This window comes from Vidua macroura, chromosome 4 (assembly GCF_024509145.1).
Source record: "Vidua macroura isolate BioBank_ID:100142 chromosome 4, ASM2450914v1, whole genome shotgun sequence".
NCBI classification, from domain to species: domain Eukaryota; kingdom Metazoa; phylum Chordata; class Aves; order Passeriformes; family Viduidae; genus Vidua; species Vidua macroura.
The window spans coordinates 49,769,418-49,784,338 of record NC_071574.1 but is presented as its reverse complement, the minus strand read 5'-3'; the positions used below and the strand labels follow the sequence as shown (position 1 = coordinate 49,784,338).

General features: G+C 38.5%; 1 protein-coding gene and 1 long non-coding RNA gene across 3 annotated transcripts in view; one reads left to right on the top strand and one right to left on the bottom strand.

Annotated features, from left to right (window-relative positions):
* Window positions 1–1,227: 1,227 nt before the first annotated feature.
* GRXCR1 (glutaredoxin and cysteine rich domain containing 1) overlaps window positions 1,228–14,921 on the top strand; it is a 36,855-nt gene continuing 23,161 nt past the window's right edge. The window contains exon 1 of one of the 2 annotated variants that reach the window (XM_053976847.1): window positions 1,228–1,638. In XM_053976847.1, the coding sequence (XP_053832822.1) occupies window positions 1,231–1,638 (408 nt within the window). In that variant the 5' untranslated portion in view covers window positions 1,228–1,230. Of the gene's footprint in view, window positions 1,670–14,921 lie in introns of both variants that reach the window. The other variant, XM_053976849.1, reaches the window with a different exon arrangement.
* Window positions 3,159–5,369, bottom strand: LOC128806949 (uncharacterized). The gene is made up of 3 exons (XR_008436988.1): window positions 5,244–5,369; window positions 4,822–5,046; window positions 3,159–3,332 (listed from the first exon to the last, which is right to left on the bottom strand). It is a non-coding gene; the product is annotated as an uncharacterized LOC128806949 (long non-coding RNA).

Here is a 14,921-nt window from a genome sequence, read left to right as displayed (position 1 = left end):
GTTACCATGTATAACATGGAAACACAGGAAGTAACAACTGTGTTTCCTGGGGGATCTATAGTACAAAAGAGACTCTTCTCTCCCTTGATAAATTAAATATTGATTATCTAAAAGGTAACAACTTAATCAAGAATCCCAAGTGATGTCTCACTGTAGTTATTTTAAAAATTAAGTGAGAAGAAAAGTGTTTTAGAAAGTCTTCATCCTAGATTTAGTGTGTATATCTTATACACACTACAGTAATAATAGTCTAATAAAGTTTTTTTTTTAATTTTATTTGTTATTAAACTTGGGCCTGCTCTGCTCTGTTCCTAATAACATCTCACAACATTTCTATTGGGAAGGTGTATTTTCATAAAAGCACTAGCATTGCGCCAGTGTCAAACCATAACACACACACACAAAAAAAAAACAAAACCCAAACCCTGCTACAAACATTGAATTGACACAAAAAAGGTCAGCACTGAAAACCATCAAGTAGCAGCTCCCTGCCGAATCTCCATAAGGTTGTGTAAAAAACAGACTTTGGTGAATGAGGTTTAACTGGTAGGGAAGTTAAATGTTTTGATGAAAGAAATGTGCTCATCATTGATTCAGGTGCTGAAGTTTTTCATTTTTCCCCCAGGTGCAATGGACATAAACAGTTGTGACTTTGTAGATCTTGTGAAAAACTCTTCCTCTTTGCCTTTTTTTTAGCAATTCCAAATGCTTTCATATATACTTGTGTAATTGCTATTATTTGGTTTATTACAGAATCACAGAATCAGAGAATATTATGAGTTGAAAGGGATCTATAAGGCCCATCATAGTCCAACTCCAGGCTGTGTGCAGGACACCCCAAAGGTCACACCTTATGCCTGACAGCATTGTCCAAATGCTTCTTTCCTTCCCTTTCCCCTTCCCCTAACCCTTGCCCTTCCCCTTCCACTCCCCTTTTAATCAATGCGTATAATTTCTCCCTTTCTTGCTTTCTTCCTTAGTGCTAAAAAGTACACAATGTCTTTTTAATATTTAATTAATGAGATCACTTTACAGGTTTTAGTTTAAAGGTAACCATAGCACAAATGCATCCATTATTAACTGCAGAACGGCAGTGGCTTCTTGGGAACCCTCTTTAGTTTAATATGAGAACCTCTGTCAACAGAAAACAGCGCTGATATTGTTGTTAAGTGTGACAAACTGGCAAATGCAATGGGCACTACACTGGAACAATGCAAACTGCTTCTATCAATGGAAGAGGCGATGTTTAAGGGCGAGGTGAAGGTGGACAACGAGAGGCTGTTGAGGAAGGTTCGGTTCCGCGTCGCATCGTCGCACAGCGGGCGGGTGCTGAAGGAGGTGTACGCCGATGGGGAGGCTGCTGACTCGCTGGACTCCGAGTATGCCAGCAGCTCAGAGACTGACCAAACCAGCCGGCTGAGTGAAGTGGACGGGCAGCAGAATGGACACGTAGGGTCGGAGTGCGATGAGAATGATAATGAGCAGGATGACTTGCTCATTTTAGTTAGAGCTACTAAAGAGAAGGGGTTTGGTACAAAGCGAGTCAACATCCTCAGCAAAAATGGCACAGTCAGGGGAGTCAAGCATAAAGTCAGCGCTGGTCAAGCCCTTTTCGACAATTTGGCAAAGGTATTTCAGGTAGGTGGTGCAGATCTGCTGCCTGTAAGCTGTCTCTCTGTCCTTTTTAACTCCACACACTATTCTTCCCTTTGTTCAGACTGCTCTCATTTAGGATTTCTCAATATTCTGTCTCATTCCCATTGCTATCCACTTGCATGAGAGGGGCTTATTGGTCCTTCTTGTCTGAAACAGCTACACACTCCATATTGACTGTGAAATTTGCTTTTCAAAATTGACCTAATATTTGCTGAGTAGAAATATGTATGCTGTGTTTCCCATGTCTGGATGAGGAAAGAAATGTGTCAGAGGATTTAACTGGGGCTTTGCTGGAGATCTATACAGGTCTTCTGTACAGGGATGTGTCATGTTTCCACTCCTATTGTATTAATTCTAATGAGTTTACGATGTTATCTACTGTCCCCTACATGTAAATATGTATACGTGCAAATTCCATTCTGTTTAATCTGCAAAGTAAGTCAAACTAGGTGCAGGATGGCATCAATGAAGGTTTTCCCACATGAAAATTTCAGGGGAATGAAATCTTAGTCGGAGGTCTCTTTTATTAATGTCTGTTTTCTATATATTTTGTAGAAGGAGCAGAATATCTGTATTTGAAGCAGTATATGCCACACCAATGCCTTAGTCAGAGAAACATAGGCCTTCAGAAAAATCAAGATAAAAGTTCTAAAATATTTATCTCATATATATAATTTATCTGTATATGCTATTCAAGCCTTTCAATCATTTATATTCACACAGATAGCAACAAGTGTGCAACCAGACTCTTTCTGAAGTTCTTAAAATCCAGAATTATGCTTTTCAATTAAATTATCCTGTGATGGTTTCAGGGCATTATTTTAAAACTTTTTATGCAGTTTTAAATCATGGGGAATTTGATATTAATAATGACTTTTTGCATTTTGAAATTACTTTGAAATTAGGTAATTTCATATTACATTAATAAATGGCAATAAAGTAACATTCTCTTGCTTCTGGATATTAACTTATCCTCTATGTTGTACCTAAATTAACAGTCTTTTTGTCAATATCAATGTTCCTGTAGAAGTTGAAGTTTCAGAGAAGAATTTCATGTTCATTTTTGTTCTTTTACATTACATCACATAGCACTAAAGTAGTTTGCTTTCTTTCAAGCTACTTATGGAAGAGTTTGTTCTTAATTCCTTATGCTGATAAAATTTGTAACAAACTCACTTTTTAAAAGTAGATTTGAAGTAGTAAGTGTTAACTGAGGCATGTTTGGGTTCTTCTCCAACGTCAATTCCACTGTTCTGTGCTATTTCACTACACAGAGTACCCAATTTCACCCCACTAGCCTCATTCCCTTCTAAAAGCTGTCTTCTACTACATCAGTAGCACTAAGCTAAGAAATTTGAATCAGCTAAATAAACAGACCCATTTGAAGACATATGTACTTTAATTTGTGTCCCTGCCTTATTGTTTTTTCTATCCCCAGTTTTGTTGGAAGTTCTTCCCCAGGTTGGAAGTTCTTCAGGAAAGGCCCATGGACTGAGATCAATGTACTTTGATTGCAAAGCTTCTTGTATTCCTAGCAGAGTTAATGGAAGGACCAGTGCTATTTCCATGAGCTGTTTTGCCAGAAGAAAGTATTTTCTTGAAAGGAGGCATATCCATCTTGTAACTTCAGAAAAGTACATGTATCCAAATCTACCACAGAATTCCTTAATTAAAACCTGTAAAATAATGACTGGTTTAAAAGGTGATAAGGATTTTTTTTATTGACAATATTTTACTGTGGAAGAAAGGGAAAAAATTAAATTCTCAGATGAAAACAAACCAAAGAGTTTTTCATGTAGCATGCAATTCCAATGAAGAACTCTGCTACAGACATTGCAAAGTCCAAAAGAAAAGGCAGGTTTTCAAAGTGGATGAGGAAAATACATGTGGAACTGAGAAGCTTCTTCCTAGGCAGGACTAGATGAGTGATTTCCAGAAAAAAACTATATTTTTACATTAAGCACCTACTGGATCAAAGACCTATATGCAACAATGCAACGAATATAATGTTTTGAGGTTTCTATACAAATTCAGATTTCCCCAGAGATAAAGCTCTAAGTCTAGTGAAAGAGAATGATAGTTTGCATATCTTTTATGTCATACTCTGAGCCAATTTTGTATGCCACATGGTGAGCTCAGAGAAGAGCAAAACACAAAGGTTAACTTTGAGATGGATTTGAAACTGCTTGATCCTAATGAGAAGTATGATTGAAATCCATCCAATTACAAATGAAATAATGGCCTTTAGAATGAGATTAGATGACAGTTTCTAGTTTTCTGTAAGCATGCTCCAGACAATTACTTGAGCTGTAATACCAGTTAGAGAACAACAAGAGTTGTTCTTTTGAAGGCTTTGTAAGATAGAAAGATGTTTTTGTTAGCAGGTACAACGCAAAATCTCTCTATCTGGGCATTTTTCTAAGTTACCCCCTTGATTATGTGAGGTCATCTCCAGTTACATGTTTCTCTTTGATAAGAAGCAGCAAATGTATAACAACAGTTAAGAGGAGAGTGCCCCTCCCTCAGGAGAGTCCATCTCTGCCCCTTTGATGATTCAACAGCGGGAACTCATATGAGATGAATAAACTGTACATTTCTCAGCGTTAGTGTCAAATCAGTATTTTTAATCTCAGAGTATGCACATGAACTCTTGACAAACCTTTATTCTAAGCACTGATATATTCTTCTGTGCAAATGCTTCTTATTTAGTATTTATTATATCACAGCCTAACTAAAATGTGCATGTAAGAAGCTAAATACTGAGTGTGAGTGTTCTGTGACCCTGAAACTAGGGCATGGCTTTTTTTCTGCAATATCAGCATTCTGATTCTTCAGACTATGTCTGCAAACTCCTTTAATACGCTATTTCCCCAAATCCCTAGAGGCTCCCTGTGATAGAGGAGAGATCCTTTAAAGCAAATTACTTTGTTCAGATATTCTAGGGATAAGCAGGGATTCATTAACTAGGTTTTGTTATGTTGTGCACTCAAGTCCTTTAAATTTGTATGTTCAAATACCTGTGCTAAAAGCGCTTGTGTATTTTAATGTTCTATGGAAATATTTGGATTTGTGAATATTTTTTTCACACTTTCTTACTACAGCCTTTCTACAGAATTGGTTCAGACACTTTCTTCCCACAACAAACTTATCTGAAAAAAATCACACCTTCTGGAGCTTTTTTCAATTTTAAGAGAGTGATGTAAGGCAGGAAGTATTTCTAGATGAAAAGGTCTTTTTGGTTGTTGTTGCTATATGATACAAGCCTGGTCTGAGAATGTATATCTAGATGTGTGTCCCCTGCTGCATCTTCCCACAGTCAAGCACTCAGCACTTCCCTCACCCGTTCAGTCCATGACCTCTCATTTCCACTGTTCTCTGGGAAGCTGAGTCCTTCACATTACTCTGGTTAAGGACTGTGTCCCCAGATGAGAGCTGCTCCAGCGCTGTGACATTGAAAGGTCTCCCTTCAAGTCACTCGTGCACACCAGGTCATCCCCTGGTGAAGCTGCTGCCAGGGGAGTGGGAGCAGCTGTGGGAATTGGGGCCAACACATCCATGGGGAAGGAATGCAGGACAGAGCAGGATACATCCAGGGGTTGCCTCAGCTTCCAGACAGAACATTCTGAGGAAGAAAGATGGGGAAGAGACCAGCTCTACTGATGCTTCAGGACAGCATGGTTTCCATGGCAACACCTCCAGCCTTTTCCTCCTTGGGGTGGATGCCACAAACAGACTGTTGACATAGCAACCACATCCTGGCAGGGTGAGGGAATGGTGGGTGGGGTGGTAATGGGTGTTGATATAACAACCACTCTGGGTGGGAAGGTGGGAGGAGGTCATTGGTGGTCATCTGTGGCAGGCAGGGACAGTCACATGCGTCACCCAGCCTCCACTAGCACCTAACCTGGGCCTGGGGTAGCTTCCTGCAGTGCTGGAAATACAGGTGGCAGACAGCTGGGAGCAGTTTATTTGTGAGAAACACACTCTACTGAAAATCCTGAAAAGCAGGAGGAGCTGCTGAAGCTGGAGCTCCCACTTTCCCTGCTCGTGCACCTCCTTGGTATAAATTTTCTCCTGCTGAGACTCTAAAGCTGACAGTGTTGGCAGCTCTGAAGCTGGGGACATGACTTGCCAATTGTGTCAGAAACATAAGCCCCCCCTTCTCTGCACATCTGAAGTAATTGTGGTTTTATTTCAGTATACTACCAAAACTTCTGTATTCTAATATTACAATACTGTTTAAATGCAAATGCATATATTTCCTGTGATTTTCTGTAAAAAGTAGTAGATAAACAGTTATTTTTCCTTGAAATATCTATATAATTATAGATACCATTCTTTTCACAACCGATTTTTCTGACTAAGCCATTCCTATGGCTATGGCTGAGTCACATAGAGCAAAAATCCTTGGGTTGTCTAATATCTTACTAGGTAGTGCAATGATCATTTTATGCCAAACTGGATTTCCACCCCAATGTGCAATGTAATGGAGCTCAGCCAAAGGTTTTACATAGGTGTCTCCTCATTTTCCATGTTGCAGCATGGGTATTTTTCCTCCATTCCCATAGTTACACACTCCACTGGCCTTCCCGCCTCCTCTGAAAGGTCAGGTTCTGCTAAATTAGCCACAGAACTCATTCTCAGGCAGGGCTTCCTGACGTCTATTGCAAAAGGGCAGGCCTGGTTAACAAAGCTGAGGAATGCCTTTGTGAGCATTGCGTCAGAGAGGATACGGGTGAAGAGTCAGACATAATGCACTCAGTCTTTATGAAATTTCCAAGCACAGTTTCTCAGGTAGAACTCACATGTAAGGTTGTGAAGTACAAGTCACTATTCAGCCTGATGAAGAATGAACTTATTCACGTTTAGAGAGAAAGGTGGGAAAGCATAAAGAATTATGTGGAAGTTTTTTAAGAGGATAGCTTTTGGGGTGTTTAAGAGCACTTTCATCTTTTTTTACTTGTAGGTGACCTGGAAAAGTGAATACACAGCAGAACATGCAGAGCTTACAAACTGATAGGACTAGCTAGTACCACAAACAAAATAAAGTGAAATACAGCAGCAAAACCAATGATCTTCCAAAGAAGTCAGAGGCTGCAAAGTGGTGTTAAGGAAAGGTTCATGTGTAGTAGAATAAGCAAAGGTTTTTAGGGTAGTTGGCATGTTGTATACCACTGCAGCCTCTGGAGCATATATCACTGCAATCCCCAGAAGTCTGGGGAGACAAGAAAGAGTGATCTGCACTTTCACTGGAGAAGTCTTGGTAAGACTTGAAGACATGATAAACAGAAGTCTGTATCTTGCTGATTAGCTGATGATCACTGCTGACATTCCAAAAATCACTGGATTTGAATTCAAAATCCTCTTCTAGGACTGGATTTACAAAGATTGCAAAAACTCTCCTGAACTTTGCCTTCATATTCTCCTCCATAAACACTTCTCTGACTCCCAAATGGACATAACTTACAAAAGAAAACAATGGACTGGATTGCTTGTATAGAGCCTTTGATGTAGTAATGTCCCTTATATGGATAGAGATAAATACCGCTGAGATGCAGGTATCTGAGTTACAAACTTCCAGTGTATTTTCCTAGTGTTAGTAAGTCTGGAAAACTAATTATTGAACAGTGTTGCACTGAAATCCACTGGAGAACAGGAAAAATTGTAATAACATGGAGGATCAAGTGATTATGAAAAGCAGGTTTTTGCTTGTTACAGAAAATTCAGAGTTAGAAGGACAACTAGATCACTTCTGGAATGGGCACAGAATTGCTTCACCACTTGCTTTGTACCTTCAAAAGGGCTTTGATCTGTGACAACACTGCACTGGACACTGATTCTGCTGATGCTGTTGATCATGTCACAGTTATTAGAAGTGGTTTCCAGAGTGGGTGTCTGAAAAGACACACTGAATTAAAAAGGGAGATGGTCAGGTCTGTGAGCTTTTAACTGGAACCTGGATTTGGTCAGTACTTAAGATATTGGTTTTTATTTTTCACTGAGAAATCAGTTGTAAAGCTCTGAGGTCAGACAAGTCTATTACTAGACTATTCAGGACATTTTACAATTTGCTTCTGTTGGACATGAAATACATATTTTACATATACTTGATAGGATCAGTAAATAGATTTTTAAGTATCTAAACCTCTGAAAGTGATATACAAGTTTTGAATTAAAAAAGACTAGTCTGTCTCATTTTCAAAAAGCGTAGATATGGGATGTCTTGACTTCTCAATATACTTCAACATTGGGTAGCGTACCAACAAAACTGTGCTTAAATGTATAACTTTTTAAAGACTGAGTCAATAATTGAAGAAAAAAAAATTATAGGCTTTTATGCTGGCAGTCTGACCAGCATGTACTGGACATCTGTCTAATGCTCCAGTGCACTGCATGGCCTCAAAATAATTCTTGCCCTGATGAGTCTTGATCCTTGTAAAGGATCCATAAATGAGGTCAGTGTTCTTGAGACACTGGCCTTGTCCCTTGCATGAAAAGAGCATAGTGAAGAAGGAGTGGTGTTACTGCAGTAAATATGTATATACAGAATATGTAGTACTAGAGTGAGTCAAGACTTCACGTATAGATTCAAAAACCTCACAGGCCTCTGAGGAAGGACTTAGACATCAAGCTCCAAAACGAAGATTCTCCAAATCTCACTTGGTGCCACCTAGCCTCAAAGGCACCAAGAGCCTTTCCTTAATGAAAATTCCACTAATGCTCTGCCTTGTCCACATGCCTCAGCATATCAGGATTGACAGCACCTGACAGCTACTTCCTACTTGTGTCCTATGGGATCCATAAGAGTTCCATTGCCTGTCCCAGCAGCATGGCTTCATGCAGTAGGTGTTCCATGAGCATTCCTGGTGGATCAGCTCCTATACAAACTGCACATAAGCAGATGCTGCTTTGTTACAAATTACATCTGCACGAGGCAGTGGCGGGAGATGTACTTTGAAATAGACAGTCACAAGATAGTGATAATAAGTTGGAGTTGTGGAGTAGAACAGAGGATTGCTGATTCTCAACTTGCCAGGCCAAATAGTACTGTGCTCTTCAGCATCATGCCTGACTTCCATTTCCTTCCCTCCTTCCCTCCTTCCCTCCTTCCTCCCTTCCTTTTTGTCTTAAGCACTGTAGTGATCACAGTGCTCCAGCATGGAGGTATCCTAGAAAAACCTGTAGCCTGTGAATTGCTTGTGAGGGAAAAGAGATAGAAAGGAGACTGAATCAGGTATTCAAGATATGAGAGATTGCAAATAATCATGTTCTGCTGCCTTGTTTCATCCTCTCTCTTTAAATCTAAAAATAGATTTGCTTTCTTTTTGAAAGAATGATTACAACTGCCAAATGGAAGAAAAGGCTTCCTAGTTCTACTAAGTGGGATTCCTAACTCATATTGGCCTCAGGAAATTTTCTGAGCTGAAAATAGTCATAAAATGAAACAGATTTAATAGGAAACACCATATATGCTTTCCAGACTCTTATTTTTAATTATCTGTCTGGTAGATGACCTGGAATAACAGACGAGCACTGGGTCTAATCCTATGTACTGCTCTGGGACTCTTACATAACGTCCCTTTGTGGAACTGCTCAATAAGGTGCTCAGCCTTTGAATTAACATGGAAAATGCTTCATCTTACTTCAAACTAACTTGAAAAAGGGTCATGTTACGCAAGCAGCCTATCAAAAATATCTTAGGATGCTAGCGCAGAATTTTTTTCCACTTATTTGGAGAATAGATTTTTTTCCTGAATTGGCCTCTTACACCAGAGATGAAAAAGATTAATTGATTAGTCTTAATCATTAATTAGTAGCAAATCTGTGAAGCTTAACTTGGTAACTGAGATGGAAAATAAGGAGAAAATATGTTTTGAAGTATTCTTATAACTAAGGCTGTCAAGAAAATTTGGGGCTATTCACTTTTCTTTGACATGTGCAACAGGCTGCTGGCTAGTTCACTGACTCTGAACCTTTGCATGCCTTCAACACAGCGAATAGAAATTTTACAGAACACATAAAGATGAAATAAATTACTTATGTGCTTAATTCCTAGCCTCATACTTGGTCATTGACCCTTAATTTTGTGTACAAATAAATTACTCTACAACCAAATATTTCAGGGTTCTCACTGCACTTGAGTGTCTTAGGTTAAATATGTTTTACTTAAAACTTTACAAACATGGAAGCAAATATTTGGCTACATTGGGCCAATTTGTCACCAAAGTGCACAGCTGTGCAATTGCAAAAATATGGTAATTGTGAAGATGAAAAACAGCTCCTTTATTAAAACTTTAAAAAATTTCTAGCAAGTTAAGTGCATTAATATCCCATTATTAAGTTTACAGATCTCAAAACTGTTTCAGTTCTGAACTAGGGCTTGCAAATACACTAAGCTAGAAAATATAAATGTATATGTGCCGCAGGTATTGTTTTGCTAGACTGCTCCAGTCAGTCTACAGCTTGCTGTGATATTTGTCTACTAGGGTTGGCAGTTTATTACATACTGCACCAAAACAAGGTACATGATTAACAGCTTGACAGAAAGAAATGGTCAAAAAGACAATTTTTTTTCTTGGCTGGAACTTTAGCCTGTAGCTGTAATGTTTGGTGGCATCATAATTTTGTAGCTGAAATATAATAAAGCATTCTTTAGAATGGAATTTGCAACCAGAGGGATAAAGGGATGGCTTTCATGCATGAAAACCTTTCTAATTGCTGCAACATCCATTGCAAGGTAGTACAAAACATGAAAATGAAACCTCAATGAACTTTTCCAAAGCTTGTAAGAGGAATAATAGATAGGACAGCATCCCCAGCCTGCTGATTTTAAAAAGAAGCTGTAAAGTTACAGCTCCCCATACAAACAGACAATCTTGTGGTTTTGCTTGATGCAGTAGTTATATTGTGGAGAAGCTGCCACAGGACGACTCTTTATAGCCTCCATCAGAGAAAGCAACAGAAGTGGTCACAGATGAGCAGCTGGAGTCACTGAGGTAGAGACTCATTTCACGCATGGCAAGAAAGAAGACAGAAAAACCATCATTCATTGCTAGTACGAATTGTGGAAAGCATTTTAACAACCTTAGTGCTATTTTGCTTTGGAACTTTATCTAGGGACATCATCCATCAATGTCAGACAGGCATGTCTTCTGTACTGCAGTAAAACCACACACAGACTCATTCTTCCTCCATTTCTCAAAAAGAAATATAAAAAGCCTTTCTGGCCAATATTTGCACACGTTTATAAAACCATGCAGTCTCATGAGCTGCATTGACAAATCAGCCAACACTCGTACAAATGTAAAAAACAATTTCTTTGGAATTCACCCTTGTTTCGAATACTACTAATTGCTAATTATCTAACAAGCTTTAAAACTATTAGGAATTGTAAGGAGACATACATTGTTATTTAAGAAAAACTTGTTTCTCCTTGAAAATTCTGTAACACAGAAGGAACTCAGTCTCTGAAGAGCTTACAGCTTTTTAAAGAAAATGCAATATTTTTCTGCCCAGACGCTCATATCTTGCTACTTTACTACATCTAAATGCAAAGCACTGTCCCTCCTAGCCCGCAGGCAACTATGAAACATTGCATTGCTGTTCAAGTGGAGAATCTCCTAAGAGGCAGACTGACAGACACAGTGAAAAATGAGAGCTTTAGCATTATTGCTTCCTTCCACTTGTCACATTATACCTTGAGAACTTCCCTTTCCAGGTGTTGGCTGATGAGGTCTCTGGTGGGACCCCACCTGCAGTGCTGCATCCAGCCTGGGGATTCTCAGCTTGGGAGGGAAATTGACTTGTTGGAGCAAGTACAGAGGTGGACAACCAAGTTGATCAGACTCTCTTATGAGGAAAGGTTGAGACAATTTGGTTTGTTCAGACCAGAAAAGAAATTACTTTGGAGTGATCTAATTGTGGACTTCCTGTACCTGAAGGGAACTTAAGAGAAAAGATGGGGCAAGACTCTTTACAAGAGCATATAGTGACAGACAAGGGGGAATGGAATTCTTCAAATTCAAAGACAGTAGGTTTAGATTAGATATTAGGAAAAGATTCTTTACTCTGGGGGTAGTGAGGCTTTAGAACAGCTTGCCCAGGGAAGTTGTGGATGCCCATCCCCTGGAAGTGTTCAAGGGCAGTCTGGATGAGTCTCTGATAACCTGTTCCAGTTGAAAGTATCCTGCCAATGCATTCTATGATTCTATGATGCTTTCTATCAGATTCACTCATATGCAGTGGGTAAATCTGGTTGTTCTTTCAAATCCCTCAATGATTCAAAAATATAAGCACCTACTCAGACTCTTCAAGTTCATAAGGATTTAAAAAGCTCCATTTCTAAAGGTCTTGTTCAGGAAATAGGTTCTTTTCATCTAACTGGAAAATATATCCATGGCAGCTGTTGTTGTATCTGCTGGGTGGTCAAACCTTTTGCAAACCTGTCTGCTTGGTGGATGATATTCTTTTGCATCCTCATGTGGAAGATTGTGGGGTGTAAGGACACTTGTACTGGCCAATATTTACAGCTGAATGCCGATAATTAATACTATAGGTTTTGGTTTTTTTTTTTTTTTTTTTTGTTTTGTTTTTGTTTTTTTTTTTTTTTTTTTAGCTGCTCCTGACTGGGAGCAGTCTTGAATCATGTAGTTCCTTCAGTCAGGTGGTTTCAGCATCAGCTACTCCAGCAGGTCACAATAAATAAGGGCAAGAGGTTTCAAAACGGGAGAGCTGTCTAGTGAAATTTGTGATATGTTTTTTGTGCTGTCTCAATTTTCACTTTGGAAGAAGGTTATTCAGCTGGCAGAAATGCAATCAAGAATAGAGTTTCAGCATTTTTTGAAGACATGATATGAAATTAGAATAAATGTTGTTATTGATTTTTCTTGCTGCACAGTATTAAATGATATCTATGCAAAGAAGCCATTGAAATGTTATTCCAAAAGAAAAGCAGACAGATGATTTAATAATCTCAGCTTCTTTATTTGTAGTCTTATTCCTGGAACAGAACACATTTAGCTCTATGACATGATATAGATTCTAGCCCCTCTGTAAGAACATTATCATATGAAAAGTATGATTTTATGAACATTTTATTTAAAAAATACACATCTCTGAGCAAAATCCTGACTCAGACTAGAAAGTAAAGCTGCTTACACTGGCCTCAGTAAAACATTGGTCAGCTGCAGATGTATATATACAGAATAAGTAACTTGGTAGCTCTTTTGACCAACAGGTTTAGGAGCTGATATAAAGCAGAAAACCTGCAACATTCTGATTTTCAGATATTACACCTATAAGGTTAAAAACCAAAAGAAAACAAAAGCATAAATTTAGAGTCTTTTCAGCAATGGTGTCTATATTCTGCTTCATGAAGTTGTCTTGTATTTTACTTACAAAAAACTGGTGGATGAGTCATCTGCTCCCTTTCATACATCAAGGCCAGCAGCCACAGTATAGGCTATTCTAGGGCAGAGCTGTTTTATGTATGCTCTCGAGGAGTTGTAACAGCATAAAAATCTCAAGCTCTCTGCCTTTTTTGAAAATCTATTGCTTAAAAAAAGAAATTAAGCACTTAAAAGTGTGCAATGTAGATGGATCTTTAATTTTAAAAATGGATATTGAGTATATAAGTAATAATTAACTACTCAGGGTTTAAAGATTAAGGTACCAAATTTCTAGTTATTATTAAGTAATGAGATAGCCGAGAGCATAGTTCCAATTAGGTTAAGTAATATAGTGGGGAAACAAAGTCGTTCATCACTCAGTGCTAGTGCAGGACAAAGTAGTGCTGTAACTATAAGATACCCCTGTGCATCACTTCCATGTATTGAGTGATAGGGCTCTCTGGGAAGTAAGGACTGAATCAGCACTTTGGTGCACTAATCACACCATAACTTTGATCTCTGCCTTGTTCAAAGACCTGTGCAGACTTCATTACTGGTTGCAGAATGTCTTGTGGTCCCAGGTGAGACAATGCTCTGTGAACACCTGAGAAATAGTTGTCCTTAACAATTAGTTTTTCCTTAACTTTAAGGATTAAAGGAAAATTAGTTTTTCCTTAACTTTAGTGTAGTGCAAATGACACCTCCAACCTTTACACAATAGCCTGTTTTTTTATCTCCACCCACAAAGGTAATATTTTCAGTTAGACTTCAAGTTGTATAAAGTGTCAGGAAAGAAAAAGTACATAATATGTCAGGTGTTTGGAACTGAAAACTGAGGGAGAATGGTGGTTTCCCTGATTTGCTCACCATTCGCTGGGAGTTTCAGCATTTTAACGCATCTCATTTCAGCTTCTGTTTGCAGGAATACAGTAAAAGGTATAATAACTTTTGACAGAAAGCTTGTTGTCTGCTGAACATGAAAACTCCAGGGTGTATCCCAAATCAAAACCAGAATTCGTTTAACCCTTTCCTCTCATTTTATTCCTTAGGAAGGTAAACTCTGAAGAATGACAGCAATTTTTGAATTTTCTCTGCTGATGATTGCAGTTGAGAATGACACTTTATTTCATTTATGTATTTATGCTATTACCTTCTTCAGTTGTTTTTGCATGAACAGTTCTGTTATATATGACAGACTGACTCTAGGCTGTAATTAATCCATGAAAATCTGAAACATTTTTCAATGAAAATGCAATATTTTTTTGCCTGAACTAAGTGTGACTGATTAGGGCTTTCCTGAATACCAGTTTTTACTTGCTGATTCTTTCTAGCAGTAGGAAAATCACCAGTTGCAACACTGCTGCAAATATAAAGAAGTAATGGACTACCGTGTTGTTTCCTGAGATATTCTGGTATACTGAAAGAAAGTATTGGAAAAACAGGCCCACTTACCACACAAAGCATAGCTGACAAAAAGGCAGAGCCATGTAATACCATGAGCAGGATCTCATCAGCTAACAGTTTTATTCTCCACTCAGAAATATGATGAATGGGATTGGTAAGCAGCTCAACAGACTAGAATACAGTTTTCATAGACCTCTAATGCCTGTTAATTAACCAAACTAACAGAAATTTGGGAATTATAAAGGAGATCATTGCATGCATTAACTGCACCTGGCAATGTTTAAACGTAAAGTGAGTCAGAGATCCCTGTGTGCATGTGCTACTATTATGTTATTATTAGCATTTATCAGTCTCTACAGCGGTGTAAGTCTATTTTAGAAAGAATGAGTAACGAATTGGTGAAAGAGAGCAGCAAAGAGAAAGAGGGAAGGGATAGAAATCTTGTTTTTAAACTTCATCTGCCTGCCAGAAAAC